At 34.0% G+C, this 21,813-nt stretch overlaps 1 protein-coding gene across 11 annotated transcripts in view; it reads left to right on the top strand.

The window, feature by feature from the left end:
- The window catches only part of YTHDF3 (YTH N6-methyladenosine RNA binding protein 3), a 40,380-nt gene extending 19,119 nt beyond the window's left edge, over positions 1-21,261 (top strand). For 9 of the 11 annotated variants that reach the window (XM_034668123.1, XM_034668121.1, XM_034668120.1 and 6 more), the window contains one exon: positions 12,790-18,125. In XM_034668123.1, coding sequence (XP_034524014.1) covers positions 12,790-12,876 — 87 coding nt within the window. In that variant the 3' untranslated portion in view covers positions 12,877-18,125. Of the gene's footprint in view, positions 1-12,789; positions 18,126-18,154 lie in introns of those variants that run through there. The other 2 variants (XM_034668126.1, XM_019792767.2) reach the window with 2 other exon arrangements.
- The last annotated feature ends 552 nt before the right edge of the window (positions 21,262-21,813 follow it).

The following is a 21,813-nucleotide window of genomic DNA, read 5'->3' on the forward strand; positions in this document are numbered from 1 at the left end:
TAGAATTTGATTTCTTATTCTGTTATTGGCCCTCCGTGGGACTCTTAAGGGAGACTTTCCTGAAGTTATGCACTGTTTTTGCTTGCATTGTATAGGCCAGAATTTGATCACAGGGCACACAGAGCAAGACCAGCTGGGGAATGTTTTCTGTTCCAAACTACAAGAGAAAATAGGGGGTCCTATTTTTTAAGAGGAAAAGAAAGAATGGGTGGAGTAGACAACTAGCAGACTTTTCCGTAGACAGTACGTTTAAATTTCTTTTCAGATGCAGCAGGTATAAAGTTAGAAGCTTTTCTGATAAATTATGTTGGTTACTATCGAAAGCTCTTACGTAGAAATTAAGATAAAGCAAGAACTTAGCTCTATAAAATGTCAATAATTTGTTTCTGTGTGTGAACTTACGTGTCTTGTGGCTTCTTGGTCTGTGCAGACAAGGAAACTATTTTTGTGAACATTCCTTACTGGTGAATAATAATTCAAATAATGATTCTAGAGCAGTCGTTTGCAAACCTTAGGGCACTTAAATTATTGAGACGCTTCTTGGAAATGGAGGTTCTTGAGACCCACTGCAGGAAAATCTGATATACAGATGGCCCTTGAGTGATGTGCAGGTTAGGGGTGCCAAACTCCTAGTTTGGAATTTGTGTATAATTTTTGACTCACCCAAAACTTGGTTAATAGCCTACTGTTTACAGGAAGCCTTGTCGATAACACAGTTAGTTGGTTAACACATATTTTGTATGTTACATGAATTGTATACTGTAGTCTTACAATAAAGTAAGCTAGAGAAAAAACAGTATTAAGAAAATTAATCAGGAAGAGAAAGTACTGTATTTGACAGAAAAAATCTGTATATAAGTGGACCCACACAGTTCACATCCATGTTGTTCAAGTGTCATCTGTATTTGATAAGAGACCTGGTCATGTACACTTTTAACGAGCACACCTTAGGTGATTCTCATGCTAGTGATTCCGATTAAATGTGTAAGAACGAGGGAAAAGGGATCAAAAGGAGCTCCTGAATTTTTGAGCTCAGTGGTTGAGTAAATGGTCATATTGTAACTGCCATTACAAATAGCGGATCAGGAAAATGGATTTGGGGTATGAAAAGTGGGGTGCAGGTTTTCCTTTTAGGATGTGCTGATTGTAAGTTACGTTTGAGAAATAGAGACAAGCGAAATCTCTGATTAAGCAGTTAGATGTGGGAGTTAGATTTGGGAGCTTTCTGTTCTTGAATAGTTGATTCTGCGAAAGTGGAATGAGATTGCTCAGGGAAAAAAAGATGCATAGCAAGGAACTGCTTCTCAACTTTTTTTCCCCTCTCACCACTAAGAGGTCACCCTTGTATGTCTTCTACATTTCTTCCCTACTCAGTCTGAAAATATAGTCCTAGTTTTATTGTTTTTTATTATATAATTGTCTCAGGAATTATTTATTACAGTTACATATTGTTTTACAATCACATATACCACAGTGATTTAAAGTTAATAATTTTTAAACTTTAAAATTGTACATTTAAATTGTTTCATGGTTTATTACTAGTCTTTTGATGTCTAACCCACCTTTGACATGTTTATTTTGAATCCTTTTTTTAAATCTTATGTAACTTATTTTTTTTTAAGATGAGTAATTTGGTATATAGATTTGTTTATATATAATACAAATATTTATAATATATTAAGTCCTTCTAGATTGAGAAATTGTCTTTTCTTTGGCCATGATATGTGAACAACAGTTTACCTGGATATAAAATTCTTAGGTCACAGGCTTTTCATTCAGGCTTAGATTTATAGTTTTATATTTATATTACATTATTTATAGTTTTATGTCATGGAGAAGTCTGAGGCCAGCCTAAATTTTCTTTCTTTAGAAATAGCTATTTCTGTTTTGTGTACACAAAAGATTATTCTTGGAATATGAACATGTATGTGGAATGTGTTTAACATGGACCTCAATAATATCCCTTAATCCTTTGTCTATAGGCCAGATTTTTAATTTATATTTTCTTTTTTCCGGTTAGGTTGAAAAATATAGTGCATCTTTGTCCTTTGGTGCTGTTGGTTCTTTATCATTTTTCTTTGCATTTGGAGACTTTCAGATTTGAATTTCCATGTCATTAATTTGGTTTGCTTTGTGTTGATTTTGTGATTTATCAAGTTTTGAATTCTTCAGTGACAGTATTAGTTTGCTTACGTTATTATGTCTAGCTCCTGCTTACATCTGTTGATTTTTTTATTTGATCCAGAGTCCATCTTGTTTATTGAGCACAAAGCTGACTGTTTAAAGCTTATTTCTGCTTCCAATAATTATCATTTTTGAAACTTCTTCCTCATTCTTGTGCTTTTTAGGCTTGTTTCTTTTTTAAAATTTACATGCAGTAAAATTGTAAATTCCCTGTTGTTGCCTCTTTGAGTCAAGTGCTTCCTTCCCCCTTTGATTAATCTGTTCTCTGTCTCTTAAGGTATTTTCCATAATGTCATATAAACAAAATTACACAGTGTGTAATCTTTTGAGACTGGCTTCTTTCACTTAGCTTGATATCTTTGCAGTGTATCAATGTTGTTTTGTATATCAGTTCTTTGTTCCTTTTAATTACTAAGCATCAGTTCATTGTGTGAATCTACCACAGTTTATCTATCCATCCTTTGAAGGACTTCTGGGTTGTTTCCAGTTTTTGGAGAATATAAGTCAAACTCCTATAAATTCATGTACATATCCTTTTTAAACTTTTTAAAAAAATCATGCAGTATAATTCACTTTTTTGGAGTAGGCAGTTAATGAATTTTAACACATTTGTAGATTTGTGTAACTACCACCATAATCAGGATACAGAATAGTTTCATCATCCCTGGAAAACTGTGTTGTGCTATCCTTTCATAGTTACATTCTTCCCCCATGTCTAACCTCTGGCAGCCGTGATTTGGATTCAATGTAGTTTTTTTTTTTTTTTTAATTAAAGCATAGTTGACGTTCACTGTTAGTTTCCAATGTTCAACTTAGTGATTTGACACTTTACATACATTACAAAATGTTCCCCACAGTAAGTATAGTTACTGTCTTTCGCCATACAAAGTTATTACAGTATTATGGACTATTTCCTGTTGTGTACATTTGATCTCTGACATTTTATAACTCGAAGTTTGTACCTCTTAATCCTCTTCACCTGTTTTACCCATCCTCATCCCCCCACTCCCCTAGTCCTGGACCGTTCTCTGTACTTAAGAGTCTGTTTCTGTTTTGTTTTTTAGATTCCACATATAAGTGAGTGAAATCATATGGTATTTGTCTTCTCTCTTTCACTTAGCATAATCCCTTCTAGGTTCATCCATGTCACATATGGCAAGATTTCATTCCTTTTTTTTTTATGGCTGAGGAATGTGCTATTGTGTGTGTGTATACACACCACATCTTTTTTAGTTATTCATCTATTGATGGACACTTGGGTTGCTTGCATATTTATAAATACTGCAGCAATAAACATAGGACTGTATACACATTTTCAAAGTAGTGTTGTTTTCTTTGGGTAAATACCCAGAAGTGGGATTACTGGATTGTATGGTATTTCTATTTTTAGTTTTTTGAGGCACCTTCATACTGTTTTCCACAGTGGCTGCACCAATATACATTCCCACAAACACTGTTCCTCACCAATACTTGTTATCTCTTGTCGTTTTGATACTAGCCATTCTGACAGGTGTGAGGTGAGGTGTCATTGTGTTTGCATTCCCCTAATGGGTAGTGATGTTGAGCATCTTTCTTGTGTCTGTTGACCGTCTGTCAATATCTTCTCCCATTCAGTAGGCTGCCTTTTAATTTTGTTGATGGTTTCCTTCACTGTGCAGAAGCTTTTTAGTTTGATTCATTATAGTTTTATTAGTATCCTTTTTTGTGAAACGATATTTTAAGACTCAATTTGACTTTTTTTCTGTCATCACTGAACCTGGAAGAGGATCATCCAGGTAAGGTATTTGCTCCAAAACAGGGTTGTCGTTTTCTTCTTTCTTCCTTTCAATGCTTAGTGTTAGTTGCACATTCTCTTCCCTCTGCACACATGGAGATGAGAGAATCGTGTTGTCGACTTTACCAGTGGAGTGATTTATCGGCCTGTGAGAGTAAGAAGGGAGAAAACCAGTACAATGGATGTGCTAGTGGCCGTAATTTAACTTTGCTTTGAGTTTGAAACCACCATGTCAGGAAACCGTTCTCCCTGTTAACTGTTTAGCGTTTGCGGTATCACATATCTTTGCCCAGTTTTCTTCCTGGTGCTGGCATCCCTAGTCCAGGAAGAATGCATAGACTTTTATTTGTAGATTTTCTCTTAGATGAGCTTGTGCTTACACTTTAGCTTTCCAGCGAAACTGCTTTTAGATATTGTTGGCATCCCGTGATGAAGGATGTGTTCCCTGTCTGTTGTAGGTCCTCCTTGGTTCCATCAAGAGGGACAAATTAGTGGTGTTTTGGTAGAATTCTTTTTACTTGTTATACCTTTTTTTTTCTTTTTGAAATAAAAAGGTTTGCATGTCACTGTTTAGTGTTCTCTTTTAACATGACCCCATCTGTCTTGTATTTTGCTGAAATTCTTCAAACCTTCTGATATATGAGGGTCACATTTTCCCAGGTGCATACTCTTTGGTCTTTGGGTAAAGTAGGATTTCTTAAGACACACAGTAGTACTAATTATAAAAGAAAAGATTGATAAAATTTGGCTACATTAAAATCTGTTCATCAGGGGGTGCCTACTTGGCTCAGTCAGTAGAGCATGTGACTCTTGGGTTGTGAGTTCAAACCCCACGTTGGATGTGGAGCCTACTTAAAAAAAAAAAAATCTGTTCATCAAGAGATGCTTTAAAGAAAGTAGAAAGACATATGAGGCACTGCAAGAATGTTGGATATAACTAATCAAAAATTAGTATCAAGAATATGTAAAGAACTCCTGTGAATCAGTTTAAGAAGAAGATGAACTAATTGAAAAATGGGCAAAAGATGGATAGTCATTTCATGAAAGAGGAAACAAATATGGCTAATAAATATATAAAAAGATATTCAGTCTTATTAATAATTAGGGAAATGCAAATCAGAACTGTAATGAGGAAATATTTTATATCCATTCATTTGGCAAAATTAAGAAATTTGATGGGGGGCGCCTGGGTGGCACAGCGGTTAAGCGTCTGCCTTCAGCTCAGGGCGTGATCCTGGCATTATGGGATCGAGCCCCACATCAGGCTCCTCCGCTATGAGCCTGCTTCTTCCTCTCCCACTCCCCCTGCTTGTGTTCCCTCTCTCGCTGGCTGTCTCTATCTCTGTCGAATAAATAAATAAAATCTTAAAAAAAAAAAAGAAAGAAATTTGATGGTATCAGGTATTGGAGAAACTAGATCAACAAAATCTCTTCTGCCGTTGAAGATAGGAGCATTAATTTGGTAATAGCTATGTGGGGAAGTAGTTTTGCATTCTCTTATAAAGCTGAACATTTCATAAACTTTATAATTCAGCAGTTTTCCTGGATATAAACCTAAGAGAAACTTTCCATATACCCCAGAAGACACACAAGAATGAAGATAATAGTAAAAAGACTGGGAGCAACCTAAATGTTCATCAACAGGAAAATAGCCAAAATACATTGGTGCCTTAGTAATATAGTGGAATGACTGAGCATGCAACAATATATGTGAATCTGTTTTCCTTCATTTTTTGTTTGGAAATAATTTTTAATTTATTTGGAAGAGTAAGAATAATATGTGAAACACTCATGTGCATTTTATCCAGATTAATCTATTAACATTCTTCCCTGTTTGCTTTATGTGCATTTTTTTTTTAACAATTTGAGAGTAAGCTCCATATATCATAGTTCTTTACCCCCAAAAGTATGGCGTATATTTCCTAAGGATAAGGATACTCTCTTATATAACCACGATACTCTTATCAGTTGATCCACAGTGTCCTTTATGCCTTTTTTCTAGTATAAGATCTGGGCTAAGATCAGGGAGAGGAACTAGAATAGCCCACACAATTTTGAATAGTAAGAACAACTTTAGAAGGCTTATACTAATCTGACCCCAAATCTTTGCCTTTCCTTGGTTTGGGAAGATTTTTTCCTATGGTTTTTCATAGTTTTTAGTTTTAAAGTTTGCATTTGGGTCTGTGGTTATAGTAACTTTCTTTCATTTCTCTTTCTAGTGTGTTCATGTTTTTCATTTAGTTCTTAGGCCTACTTGTGATAGAAGACAAGGATTTGAAGCTAATTCCGTCTTCTCATCACTGGTTCTTTAATCGACTTTTTCTTTGTTTTTTCTTCTGGTTATTTTGACAGTGGAGGAAGTCCCCAGGTTACCTTGCCAGCAAAGCACCCAATGGAAGAGTCTGCTAGACATCCTGTCAGGCTATATAGTACTTAGAAAGTCATGCTTTGTCGTTTAAGAGTAAGGGATATTGGTGAAACTTAAAACTGAAGAGAAATCCATGTTAGTTTTCATAGTATTTGCCTAGTTATTCATTCTTAGATTTGAACACATACTTTTGATTTATTTGATTAAAGTCAAGCTTAATGACAGAACAGCCAAGATGGACTCATTAAAAGAATTTAGGGAGCAGAAGATAATTTAAAATATAAAACAAAATTTAATTTGTTGTGAGGATTCATATGTAAAAAGAAAACCAGAAAATGTTCTTAGAAATGAGAAACAATGTCAAAATAAAAAAAATAGTGAGCAGCAGATAATAAAATGTTCATGTTTTAAATCCAGTTGATCTGAAATTTCAAATCAAAGAAATTTCCAAATGTGGAGTAATAGAGATGAAAAATACATATAAAAGGTGAAAGACGTGATAGAAAGAGGGGAGAGGCCTGCTGTCTTTCTAAAGGGAGTTTTGAAGGAGGATAGGGAAAAAGCAAAGGGAAGAATGATTAGAGAAAAATGCCCAAAGACAAAAGGTACATGTTTTCAGAAGGAATGGGCTCAAGCTCAGTAACTAGCAGGATTATTTCAAATTGAAAAGAACTAAAGGCAGGATAAAGAGAAACTCTTAAGCTTCCTGAGCCAAAGACAAATTACCTACTACAGACGAAGGAGAATCAGATTATCATCAGAATTTTTCCATCTATGACTCTGGATACTCATACAGAAAATCTTATTTCAAGAGTGGAGGGGAATGGGGTATGTAGAGTTACGTTCTTAAAGATGAGTGTCGCATTATATCATTGAAGGGGAAATGCAAAATGAAGATTTCAGGTGTACAGGAGTAGCCCCATACCCTTCATGAGAAAGTGACCTGAAAGGTTTTTCAGCAGAAAAAGGAATTCAAGAAAGATGACACCTGGTAACTGCTTATACTAGAACAAATATCTTTCAACGGGACTGTGTATCAGATAGGTCTTCATTGTATGTAGTTTATGTTAGGAATATAAGCATCTCCACTCAGTCTGTTAAATTGGCACTGTGGTCTTTGAAGCCTGACAAATGAAATGAGCCCTCAGTGGGGAACCACTGACCTTGGAGAAATGAAGGAAGTTAAAAAGAAAACATTTCTAGCTAATCATGTTCTCATTAGAACATAAGCTATGTGAGAGCGGGGCTTGCTTTGTTCTCTGCTGAATCCCTAGCACCTAACGACTGGCACGTAAGTAGTAATTTGTTAAATGAGTAAATGCTTTGAAGAATCTCTTTCCTTTTGGAAAGTTTGAATGTCCTTGAGTTTTTATTTATTGGTTTAAATTGCTGTACTTTTTTTTATTTAGGAACTATGTACTGATCATTCAAATTATATAATGAATGCTGCCTCTTGGTTTTTCCATCTGTAGAAATGGACACTAGCATATAAAAGATTTAATTATAGTTAGAACAAAATGGTATGAGATGGAATGGGAAGGAAAGATTTGAGGAAGAGTAAATAAATGCAGTATTTTTCTCATCTTTCCGAAGGTAACAGAATTGTTTAAAGGTGATATAGCAAACAGTTGTGCCTTGCATATTATTTAGAGTCATAAAGACAATCACCAAGACTTAAAGAGTGTGGCTTCTAATGTAAAGAGGGAGAAGAGGAGAACATCCATCCACTGTGATAAATTACTTAATCATATACAATGGGAATTGATAGTGTCTGCATTGAGAAAACAGGAAATTGATGTATTAGTGTGCTACTTAAAAGTTATAGTGGATAACCCATTAGGAGGAACTTAAAATAGAAAGGGCTAGAGGTTGATAGGGGAGCTTACTTTTTACTTTAACTTGCTCTTTGTACGTATTACTTCTAATGATAAACCTTGTTTAATTGGAAAATGAAAGAAAACAAAGAACTAATAATGTTCTGAGTGTAAATGTACAGATAAATTCAAGTAGTCTGCGCAGCAGAATTTACTTTTGACTATTCAGATAATCCTTCTATTGAAATTTTACTTCTGTTGTACTTGATTGTGAGTCATTTAGATCATACTAGTTTCTTTTATTCTTATAAATCCTTATTGATCAAGAAACATAATCTCAAGTGAAATTTTTTGTTTAATATCTCTTATCTCCCTATAGAAATTAGAGTTTTCAGTTGCCTGTAACTTTGAGATGAATTTCCAAAATATGGCATTTACCTATTCGCACAGAAAGAGATGAAAACCTGCAGTTTATGTAGAATTAAGCAAGGCATAATTACACTAAAATCCTTATTGAATGATTTTAATTTCTGGAATCTTCTGTGTACTTTAGTCATGTATACTATTTTATATTAGGTATTTTCAAAGAGTTAAGTTTTAGTACCTCATATGGTATTTTTCTTAATGGGAATAATTTTGAATCTGAGATTGATAGGTCTGTCTCAGAGTAACCAAGTTTTTGTTAATATACAAGAAGTCACTTCAACAATAACTATACCTGTGACAACAGTAAGCATTTCCCCGACAGTTCTGTACTTCTTTTTCTCAAGTAGAACATTTAGTTTAATGGTTTCCCATTAATCAAATTATAGTTCTTAGGATCAAGAATGAGTCAAAGTCTGTGCTTGACTACCTTTTGGTAAGTTTTTTTTATGGATGACTTTTTTTTAATGGATGGACTTCCTTTTATTAGTGAGTTGATTATGATTATCAGAAACAAATTCAGTACGTAAAATCTTTTCCTTTGATCTTTACTGTAAATTTTGGAGAATATTTCTTTGGGAAGTAGATTTTGGCACCTGGATACCATAAACTTTTTATTTTATTTTATTTTATTTTTAAGTAGGCTCCACACCCAACGTGGGGCTTGAATTCATGACCATAAGATTCGCATGCTCTACTGACTGAGCCAGCCAGATGCCTGGATACCATAAACTTTTATATTGCATATTTAAGTGGCAAATTCTCTGATAAAACATTGAATGACATTTTGTATATTCAATATGATACAGTTTAAAAAAAAAGATGATACAGTTTTAATTGTAGTAGATTCTGTTTTGAACTTGGTAAATATTCTTTGTAGGCCAGAGGTGGGAAAAGAGGTGCTTTGATTTAACATTTTATAATACCGATTTGTTTTTATTTTTTTCTCAGATTAATATTGTTGCCTCATAGGAGAGTTAATAGTGGCTGTATTTTGTTCCAGTGCTTATAAAGAATTTTAGGAGTTTAGTAAATGAACTATCTGTAGTTTACTGGATTAAGTATAAATCTTTCGGAAATACTTCTTATCTATTATGGTATGAACAGTCATCATTTAATTTAATGATATATCAGTTACTTATTTTTCGTGAGTAGCAAATATATTATTACTGCAGGAACATATTTAGGTTAATATGAAATATCTTTTTTAAGTTTCAGGAAGTAATTTAAATTGTTGAATTATCTTTCCTGTTTACTTAACAATTTATTTTAAAATTTTGATGTGCAATTTCTTAATTTAGAAATTTACTTATATTGCACTCTGTTTACTGAGAGAAGCTGACTTTACTGTTTCTTGGCAGAAAACTTTGAATTTATTGAAAGCTATTTCAACTCTTACACATTACACATTTAATACTGACGGGTTTTTTGGATTTGAAGTAACATAAGGGAATAAAGATTATAGGATATATAATAAAAGAACTAAGATATAAAAAAGCTACTAGTGAACAATTCCACTTGTAAATGAAAGTCTGGAATGTAATAATTTTATTACTTTCATTTTATTGTAAACAGACTAAAATCTGATCCAAAATGGAATTGCATATGGATTCCTTTGTTTGGCTTTCAGAGCTTCTGTTTCTGAGTCCCCAGACCAGCCTTTTTATGTGAGAAAACTAGCATACATGTTGTATTCTGGTCAACCTATATCACCATATATTTTGATCCTGTATGTTCTTTTCTTAACTGTGATCCCTTACTGAGTCAACAGATAAATATTAAATGTTACCAGTGAGCCCCTAAAGATAAATAGCCCCTTTTTTTTTTAAATTTTATTATTATATTATGTTAGTCACCGTACAGTACATCCCCGGATTCCGATGCAAAGTTCTATGCTTCATTAGTTGCGTATAACACCCAGTGCACCATGCAATACGTGCCCTCCTTACTACCCATCACCAGTCTATCCCATTCCCCCACCCCCTCCCCTCTGAAGTCTTCAGTTTGCTTCTCATAGTCCATAGTCTCTCATGTTTCATTCCCCCTTCTGATTACCCCCCCTTTCTTTATCCCTTTCTTCCCCTACCGATCATCCTAGTTCTTATGTTCCATAGATGAGAGAAACCATATGATAATTGTCTTTCTTTGCTTGACTTATTTCACTTAGCATTATCTCCTCCAGTGCCGTCCTAAATAGCCCTTTCTTTGTGGAACTCAGTCTGGTTGGACAGACAGACATTCACTTTCTCTCAGTGAAGTTTTGTATTTTTCAGTGTTGGGGACATGTGCATGTCTCTTTATGAATTTATTCTAAATATACATATGTAGTTCTTAATTTTTAATTTTTTTTAGTATTTTATATTCTTTAATGCTATTGTAAATGTAATTGTAATTTCAGTTTTTTCAGTTGTTCATTGCTGGTTTATAGAAATATTTCGTGTCCTGTGACTTTCATAAATTCACCTATTAGTTCTAATAGAACATCCTTAGGATTTTCTGCTTAACAGTCATATTGTCTGTAAATAGAGACCATTTTATTTGTTTTTGATCTTTATGCTTCATTTTGTATGTGATTTTATTTTTAATATAGTGTGACTTAAATGTGAAATTAAGTGAAGACTCTAAAACCAAAATAAGGCTACACATCAACAAAAAAATTAATTTAGTGTGATGAGTGATGTTATATGTTGTCGAAATTAAATCACAGCTCTAAACATGAATTAGTACCAATTCCAAGACTTCTTAGAATCATGTTAACTCTGATTTGGACCTAAATTAACACATATCATGGCTGTTCTCTACCATTTTTCATTATTTGAACTTAATTCTTAACTCTTCCGTTTTATAGTACACTTTGAGATTACTTGATCCTTGGTACAGATGAACTGTTTATAAATTATCGGACTGCATATACTTATTCAAACCTGAAATGCTTCTTTATTCTGTAAATGCAGACTTAGGCACTGGAATCTGTTAAAGCAGTTTTTTTATTATGGTGTGGTCACGCAGAGGATCAAGAATTGGCTTCTCAAAACAGAACCTCCAAAGCATAATCGTTATCCTTTCCCTTGATGATATTTTTAATTTTGAATTTATTTTACAGTATAAAATTGGTCTGTTTCCTTTATATTCTTTGTCTTTTGCTTTCTTAATGCAAAATGATTGATCATATTTTTGGGACAGTGCAGGTCGGAAGCTTATCTCAGTATTAAAGCACTTTAATGGATCTGGACAAATGTACAGGCTTTTGAACAGCTGGGGGTTTTATCCATCTGTTACTGCCCTTGTTCTACTCTCTAGTGTAAAATTTTTCAGTCATGTAAGCCAATCTGAGTAGATTTTATTCCTGGTAAGTAAGTAATTTTCCAGTGAATCTATTGTATGTTTCAACTGTAGTCATTCTTCATCTATAATTTTGTCCTTTTTTGAAACATGCCTATCCCCCTTTTTTTTTTTAAATTTAAAAATGAAGTCTAATAATTTACTGGTTTTAACTTTGGGGCAGATTTTAACACTTATCCCATAAACAATAAAAAGAGAAGCTGGACAGCCATTAAATTAACAATACCCTTTAGAACATTTATGTATTTCATATTTCTGTAGCAGTATGGTATTTAATATATTTGGGAGTTGTATTTTTCTAACTTTTTATTATGATTTTTTAAAACTTTATTTTGAATAATTTTTAGATTTTACAGAAATGTTGCAGAGATAATACAGGATGTTTCTGTATATCTAGTTTCTCCTCATATTGGTATGTTACATAATGCTAGTGTGTTTATCCAAACTAAGAAATTAACATTGGCACGATACCGTTAACTGCAGACTTTTTTCCAGATTTCCCCACTTTTTCCACTGATGTCTTTTTTGTTCCAGATCTGGAAAACCAGTTTTGCATTTAGTTTTTATGTCTCCTTAGTCTTCTCTAAGCTATGACAGTTCTCTGTCTTTTCTCATCCCTCATGGCTTTAACATTTTTGAAGACTACTGGTCGGGTATTTTATAAGGCATCTTTCAGTGTCGGTTTGCCTAATGCTTTCTGATGATTAGACTGAGTTTGTGGGAAGAATACTGTATAGTGGTGTGTCCTTCTTATCTGACTATAGGACTATAGGTGACTTTTACTACTCACTGATACTAATTTTGATTACTTGGTTAAGGTGGTGTCTGCTAGGTTTCTCTAATGTAAATATCCCTTTTTCTCTCTTTGCATGCTCTGTTCTTAGAAGCAAGTCAGAATGTCCAGCCCCACACTTTACAGGAGGAAAAGCAAGCTCCACCTCATTCAGGAAAGAATATTAAAGAATTTGTGAATTTTTTTTATTGTTATTTTAGTTGTTATTTAGCTCTTGTATTTGTTCTTTTTCCTACTTCTAGAATATTCATTTTGTCTTAGATTTATCCTATAATTCTCTTATTTTTTTCTTTGTGATTTCCAGCTCTCTTTCCTGCTTTGCAATCAAGGTAATTCTCAGAGTTAATATTTCTGCTCCTTAAATGAGGCAGTGACCATTTTCCCCTTTAATTCATCTACCTAAACTTTCAATTTGAAAGTCAGATTTTTAAGCTAGACAAAAGGTGTTTGTTGCATTTCGGCCTCAAGTGACTGCCTGCCTGCTTTCTCTCTCTCTCTCTTTTTTCCCCTCCAGGTATTCACTGGGTCTTTCAGCAGTTCTGTTTTATTGTACTCTTGTTCCTAGTGCTTATTCTCATTTTCTTTTTGGATGGTGCGGCTTCTTAGATACACAGTTGCTTTTTCCCTTGTGACCTATGTAGTCTCAGGTCTGGTTACTGAAATATCACTAATAGTGATAAACCTACCAGTGATTACAAGGAAATAAGTTATTTACTCGTAATGTTAAGGGCAAGCTGTCGGCCCCTCTGAGGGCACTGATGAAAATTTTGTTTTCCCGCTGTTTCGTAGGTAGGGAAGTCTTAGCTCATCCATTATACTCTGTCAAAAAGGCATGGGTTGGCAAGTACACTTCCTCCTGGAGCTCATCTCCATAGGCCAATTTCTGCATCTGGGCCTTAGGATCACATATTGGTCTCCAGTGTCTGCTCAGTTCGAGGTGGGGAAGAAGCCCAATACCCGAGACTCAAAAGCCCTCAAATCTCTGAATCTGTCTGGTCGAGGCCAGCTCTGTTATTGGAAAATGAGAGATGGAGGGATCCCTCTGCAGATTGTCTTTTGAATTGTCAGTCATTATTAAAAGTGAAAATTCTATGAGTCACTTTGGAAAGTTTGTGTCCTAAAGAGTGTGTGTTTAAAGTGCCTTCTTCTGAACTATCAATGAAGACACAGTCCTTTAGGTGTACTGGACCATGGCTCCTTTTGTATAATTCAGGTTTTCTTTCTCCCTGTGTTACTTCCCAGCAACACACCAGTACGTGTAATTTATAATGTCAGCTGTGTAATATATATTCCATTTTAGAACAGCACAAGAAGTTATCACTGATAGCTCCATATTGCTTAGTCTCATATTTCTAGTGGTCTGTGATTGATAGCATGCCCATAGAGAGCTCATTATATTTAAATACTTATTTAATATTAACAGTGTCAGGCTCAGTTCTAGATCTTGTTAACATAAATGCGGGTTTTGTTGTCTTAAAGCTAAGGTATTGACCATATTCAGGAAGACCTGAGTTTTGATGGACATTTACTATGTTGAGGGCTTCCAAATTTGTATACCCACCCCGGACCTTTCCTCCCATCTCCAGACTCATATATCAAACTGCCTATTTGACATCTTCTCACAGCTGTTTAATAAGCATCTGAAATCTAATATAACTCCCCTGTTTCTTTGCCTGCCCCAAACCTCTGTCTGTGTACAGGGCACCACTGCCCTTCTAGTTACGGGACTCATTTTTGATACTTTTCTCATTCCGCATCTAATCACAGTTGGTACATCAGTAAGTAAGTAAGTCTTGTTGATTCTGCTTTCAAAACATACCCCAAATCTGAGCTCTTCACTAGCCCTGTATCTTTCATCTCCATTGAAGGGCTGTTATTATTGTACTGGATTATTACTGTGCTGGCCTTACTGGCCTTCCTGTCCTCACCTTTGCTCCTCTACACTCTGTTACCAGCAAAACAGCCTTTAAGAGATCCTTTTGTGACAAGTGAGACTAGACTGTTACTTTTTCATTCTTCTTTTGACAGTGTTAGTATCAAAGCATTGCTAACCTCAAAATACTCAGAACCATTCCCCCTTTTTCTAGTCTATGGAATAGTTGGTGTTAAGTTTAGAATGATCAATTATAGGATAATTAGTTAAATGTACATCTTAAAACCATGTGAGTCTGGGGGCTCTTGGCTGGCTCTTGTTCTCAGGGTCTTGAGTTTGAGCCCCACGTCACGTGTAGAGATTACATACATGCATGCATGCATACATATGTGCATAACAAACAAAAACATGAGCCTGGTGGGTTTTCCTGGGGGGTAGATTTTTAATTGTTGATTAACGTTCTTTAGTTCTTACAGGTCTTTTCAGGTTTTCTGTTTATTCTTGAGTTTGGTTTGGTAAATTGTATGCAGGTAAATTGTATTTTTAGGAAGTTGCTTTAAAAGGTTTTTTTTGCTTATTGGTGTGAGTAGTATTTTTATTTTTTAGTTGTATCAGTCTCATGATATTAAATGCATCTTCTTTTTAAATCAGTCTTTCCGGAGATTTTTTCTATTGTTAGGTTTTTTTTTTTTCTCCCAAACACTAGCTTTCCCCTCCAAACACCAATTTTTATTCTCTTTGGTTCTCTTTCTTCTTGTTTTATGTTCCATTATTTTCTGCTGCTATCTTATTTCATTCCTTCTACTTTTGGGGACTTATTACTCATTTCCTAACATATTGAGTTGGATGATGAGCTCATTATTTTTCAGACTTTTTTTTTTTAAAGTTTTGCATATGTAAATTCCTAAGTGTTCGGTGGGGCTTAGACTAAGCATTTTCATTGTACTGATGTAAAATTTTTTGAATTTCCATTGTGATTTTTTGGGAGACTTTTAGAAGTGTGTTTTTAGAATTTCCAAATGTGGGTAAGGTGTTCTGTTGCTTATCTGTTTCGCTTCTAAAACTGATGTCAGAAAATGTGATGTTGCATGACATGGACTCTTTGGTATTTAATGAGATTTGCTTTCCAGTCTGCCATATAGTCACCTTTTGTGGTTGTTCAGTGTATACCCTATAATTGCCTCAGTTTTCTATATTATGTATATTCAGTCTATATTTTTACTACTATTTCTGCTTTACCAATTAATGTGTTAAATTCTCCTGCTATAATGAGAATACTGTCAAATTTTCTTTATAATTCTGACAACTTCTAATATATGTAAAGTTTTTTTAGTTTAATGTTATCACAGTTTATTTTTAAAATGTCTGTTATTTAGTATGCAGTGACCGTTTTATCTCCCAACAATGGTTTTTGCCTTCAAATCAGTTTTATCTGGTATTAATATAGTTGTTTCAGTCTTTATTTGGTTTGTGTTGTCTTATGTCTTTTCATTACTTTTAACTTTGTGTTCTTACGTTTTAAGTTGTTTTCTTGTAATCATGTATAACTGGATTTTTGAAACATCTAAATTGTTATGTTTTCATTGATGAACATACATTTTTTTGTTCCTTGATATAAATGTGTATTTCTGCTGTCTTATTTTGTACTTTCTAATTAAATCTAGATCATTCGAAGCCCCTCCCCACCCCCGACCCATCTGTTCTATTGGATTGATTTTTTTTAATTTTCCTCTTTTTCTGTCCACTGAGTTAGAAGTTACGTATTACATATATAAATTTATTATAATACATGTGTAATTTATATATTTTAAATTTGATCCAAAGTGCATAGTTGATTACTGTTCAAACTGAAATAGCATCTCTAACTTCTATTTAAATAATACATGATCCTCATTGATACATCTGATCATTTCCCTTGAGTTAAAGTTCTTTGTCTAACATATCCTTAAATAGTGCCATTTTTTTGGTCTGTACTTTTGGGGCTCTTTGTGGAGTTGATGAATTTGTCTAGTTTTTTATATCTGGCTAATTAAAGCAGGCTTCAGAATTTTTCATACAAATCTATTTGTTTCCCTCAGTTTAGAACTGAATTTATGTTTAGGCTGGTTTTTTAAAAGCTTAAGGCCTTTATAAAATTAGACTACAGCATCCTGGTATTAAATTCTCATTTTGTCTTTTTTTTATATTGTTGGATTTTTCTTTTTGTTTATCCTTTTGAAGTATGATTAATTAGCTAGCTTTGTGTCTGCTTTCATTTTGTTTAATTTCAGAGTACTTCCAGTGATGATGTGTGTATAAGATTATTTGTAGCTATCATGTAGTAGGGCATTTATTTTATTAGCTTTATAAAATACTGTTCTTAAGGTCTAGGAGTAAATTAAAATTAAAAAAGAAAGGAATTTAGTAACAAAGAACTTAAAAGTTCTCTTTGGAACATAAAGTAACAGTTTTCTGATGCTGTCACAGGATGGGAAACTAATTTGACCATTTGCAAAGTGTATTCATATTTATTATAGAACATGTATTACTTATGGAAAAATAAAAATGGGAGTAGTGAAAACAGAGAGAGTGAGTCATAATTTGTTTAAACACAGGTGGTTTTCAGAGTATGTTTTCTGGACCAGCAGTGTCTGGATCACCTGTGAACTTGTTAGAGGTACAAACTTAGAGGGGCGGCTGGGTGGCTCAGTCGGTTAAGCATCTGTCTTAGGCTAGGGTCATGGTCCCAGGGTCCTGAGATTGAGCTCCGCATCGGGCTCCCTGCGTGGTGGGGAGCCTGTTTCTCCTTCTCCCTCTGCCCTGCTGCTCCCCCTGCTTGTCTGCTCTCTCTGTCAAATAAATAAGATCTTTAAGAAAAAAACAAAAACAAAAAAACCACCAAGGTGGTGCAAACAAACTACATGATGCATTCACTTGATAGACATGCATAATGCTGGTTGTCCTTTTTTTCACAGAAGTACTGTAGATAAATATTTGGTTAATAAACATCGTGAAAACATCACTCAGTCTTACTTTTGTTCAAGGGATTTCCACTTTCTTAAAGGAATTAATAAATAATCATGTTTCTTGATACAAAAAAGTTACAATAATGAGTGTGGGAATGTGATATAGAGGAAGTTTGTGATTGAGAGTGTTTTTTAATTAACATGAGAATCTCAGTGTAAGGCGAGTTAAATGCAGTTTAATGCAACTCTTCCTTTCCTCCTAACTACCTAGCCGATAGGTTTCAAATTGCTACAGAGGCCTATTAGTCTATTTGATACCGCACCATTAAAAAAACTCATTAAAAGGCCTAAAAAGACGTTTCGTATTCTCACCTTAAACAAAATCTCATGGGGAGGTAGGGCTGTGGAGAGGGCCATACTCTCCTGAAGTAGGTCTTTGTATTTAGATTGCTTCATTTTAAAATGTTTTGTGATAACCATCCCTCTGTGGTGTGTACAGGTAGTAGTAAATCCTTTTTAATTACTGCAGTTAGTAGTTGAAGAAGTTTTTATGAAGATGGTTGGCATTATAGTACAAATAATTAAAATTTTTAAATAATGGTAGTATTTTATTAAAATTCTTTGTGTTTTTCTTTCAGGAGAGAAATAGAAACAAACAATAACCATATGAAGATGTCCTGTTAGAATTACAACACTAATGATGTAGACTCTGGAAATGCCTAATAAGTCAAAGAAGACGTTATTAAAGCTTTTTTTCTGCTTAAGGTGACATCTTTGAACTCTAACACAGAATTGACTCTTCTTGTAATGGTTTTCATCAGCGCATCTGCCCTTATACTCTCACCAAACACACTTGAGAACTGTAACTTCGTCAAGCACTTTCTGTCCTGAAGCTTTTACCAGTATCTGCTGTCTTTTGTAATTATGCATCCTAGCTAAGGCACAGAAGACTGAATGAATGCAAGGATTCATTAACTCTTTGAATTTGTTAAATACTAACAGTTAACCATTAGAAGTGGTTCAATGATGTAAGAGTCACACTGCTTCAACTTTTTCTTTGTTGTAGTTTTTAAATTGTCAATTTTTAGCTATTTGACAGATTAAAAGCAAAATAATCATGCCATATTTAGTCCTGGAGTTCGAGTCTAAATGTTTATGTGAAAAATTATTGTAGTAAACTTTTAATATGGCAAAGCAACCTTAAGCTCTATTTTAGCCAAATGAAACATAATCTGAAATTATATTAGAACATTTCCCTTGTCTTCAAACCGTTTGGTGTAACAGAATATTGATATGCAGCTTGGTGGATTTCACCAATTAATGCACATTCTTCTCCCCTCCTTCCCCCAATAATATGTATACTGAAAAATGTGCATTTGTCTGAGGAATTATTTTGTTTGCTACCACTTAATGAATCTCAAAATTTTGAGTAAATGTACCTCAGTCTAATCAGACTTTTTATGACCTTTATAACTACATTTAAAACCCTTAATTCCTATTTCTGGGTGTTTGCGAGCCTGATTGCTATCATGAAGTAAAAATTTATTACTCTAGGTATTCACTAGCTAAATAAACATAGTTCTTGTTTAGCAAGCATATACTGTTCCTCATCTCTTTTCTCCAGCTTTTGCAGTGTCCTGGCATCCTTAAAATACTTTGAAAATATGGCCTTGATCCATGGATTAAATCAGTATCTAAGTGAATGTGTTGATGTTTTATTGATCAGATCTATATAAATGGGAATACAGCATATATCTGGGTATTCTTATAGTTATCTTTTTAACATCTTATTTTTTTCATTAATTACATATCAACATTAATTTTGTAACTTGAAGCAAATTGATTTTGTATAATTAAATGTGTCACGCATCTGTATTAACTGATTTGATGGCATAAGGTTATGAAGATAATGTACTGCCCCTTATATTACTGTTCCAAAAGGAGAAAACTATGTAGAAATATACATTAAGGGTGAAAATAGCAATATAGTAGATTTGAATACCTTGATGTTTTGCATTACTCCATTTATGTTTACATCATGTTTAGAAATGTTTTCATTTACTATGGTGGTCACTTCGATTCAAAATTTAGCGACAGATATTTCTTTGAGGCTTTCATTTATATAATTTTTTTGTACAATGTTTTCTTAAATGCACAAATACTGTATTCAAGTGGAAAAAAATACAGTATTTGTAGATAATCGTAGCTACTTCACAGTTCTTTGGTAGTCCCAGTGTAGTTATATCAGTGTTTACTGAAGGGAACATCAAAATGTTAATGGTATATTACAGAATAAATACTTTCTTAAAGGAAAATTGCACCTATTTTACCTTTTTAAGAGTAAGCCATGAAATCTTGTAACCTGTCTCTTAACTATTTATAATGAAAATTGGCATTTGGGTATAGTCACCATAGCAATGTTCTATCCCTGAGATTATATAGGTAGGACATGTCAAAGATGATTCTTGTCACTCTGGAGGTCTTATTAGACAAAACTGTAAAGGGGTGACCTTGTAGGAAGGGTCTGAGTCCTCTCTCTGAGGTTCTCTTTTTCTTGGTGCTTTATTAGCAACTCTGAATATTTTTATAAAACTAGTTACATTATAAGTGGATTCAAACTTGTTTAATTTACATTAGGTTTCTATGTAAGAAGTGTCACTCACTCAGCAAGCAGGCTGATCGCAATAGCAGACTCTGATGTCAGATGTAGTTGAGTAGTCTCTTCATGGTGAGGAGTACATCCCAGTGCCTTTAACCTGGATTTCTAATATTAAGTGAAATGGGTGCAGCATTCCTTTGGGGAAAAACAACAACAACAACAAAAAACTTTTATCTTTTCAAAATTGGTGATTTTTTTCTCATTTAAGTTTTCTTCAGAGCACCTACCTTCTCTTCCTCTTTGGTCTGTCATTGTATGGCAGAAAGTTTTTTCTGTAAGTGAAATTATTACAGATTGTCTCATAGCACAACTAACTAAATATTCTTAACTGTAGGGACCAAAAGGGAGAGAACCTGGGCTCTACAGCAGGAGACACATCATCAAATGTTGGAATAATCACAAATTAAGACATTATTGGCCCAGTAAATTTCTTGCTTAATATTTTTCCAAGATCTGGTTTGAATGTTTCTTATTAAAGTTATCTTACGTGGGTATTTTATTTTGAAAGGTATTATAGTTTGTATATTTAACAGTAAGGGGGAAAATGTAACCAAAATTAGTATTCTTTCTCTATACATATTGGTACTTGAAGATTCCTTTCAGAAGAAACCCCAGCCGTTTCCTAATTTCGCTACTTAATTCCTCATTTTAACTTGAGTGATCTTTCTAATTCAAAAGCTGTGTTCTTTTTGAATACCATGCATGGGGGTTAAGCTGATGTTAAAACAGTTTGCAATAAAAAAGAATCAGCTTAAGTCATTTAATCATTTCAAGTGCATTCTGCATCCTATAAAAATAAGTTTGAAAAATTTAAGAGAATTGTGTTTTCATTAAGTTTTGCATATCTTTTGTTATGCCATGTAAATTCCCTTCTTTTTCGTATGATTAAAGAAAGGTTATGATAAAATGATTAGTTCATTTACATTCACTTGTAGCAATTACATGAGAATTTGAATTTTGTCGTGTTTGGGTTTGTTCATTCCTGTGAATGATGGTACAGTTAGGTGAGATTTTCTGTTATGGTACCCAAGCTCACCATTTGGTCCTCTTTAATCTTTGAGGGTTTCAATAAAAATTGTTCACTCATATCTGTGTTTTTTCCATTTTATCTTCAAAAGTATGTATTACCTGCCAGAAAACATAACATTTTTGTCTGTGCTATTACGGATTTCCTGATTGACGTTTCTCTCGAGTACAAATAGATTGTATCGCTTGTTTTAGTTGGCCATTTAAATTAAGTGGGGGAATTAAAGAGAGGGAGGATAACAGTTTATCCTAATCTTTATCCGCTTCAGTGAGCTTATTGCATTACATGCTCTTACTACTAAACTTAGAGCAAAAGAGAAAGAGGCCTGTTTGTTTTCCTGTAATAGGAGGAAGTGGTGGTACCAGCTGTCTAATAACCCTAATCCCCCATTCTTGGTACCAAGGAATGCTTTTCTAACAGTCTGTATGTTATCCTTTGGGATAGATAGAGCTTATGGAGATCATGATGAATCTGGCTGGTGCATTGATTATTGGCTGGGCTCTTTATCTAAGGTACTTGTTCTGATGGGGGAAACCAGAGAGTTGAGTTTTGTGCTGTCAAAACTTTCCAGATCCGTACAGCATTGTTGGCATGTGATCGGGGCACAGTTG

This window comes from Ailuropoda melanoleuca, chromosome 9, assembly GCF_002007445.2.
Source record: "Ailuropoda melanoleuca isolate Jingjing chromosome 9, ASM200744v2, whole genome shotgun sequence".
NCBI classification, from domain to species: Eukaryota; Metazoa; Chordata; class Mammalia; order Carnivora; family Ursidae; genus Ailuropoda; species Ailuropoda melanoleuca.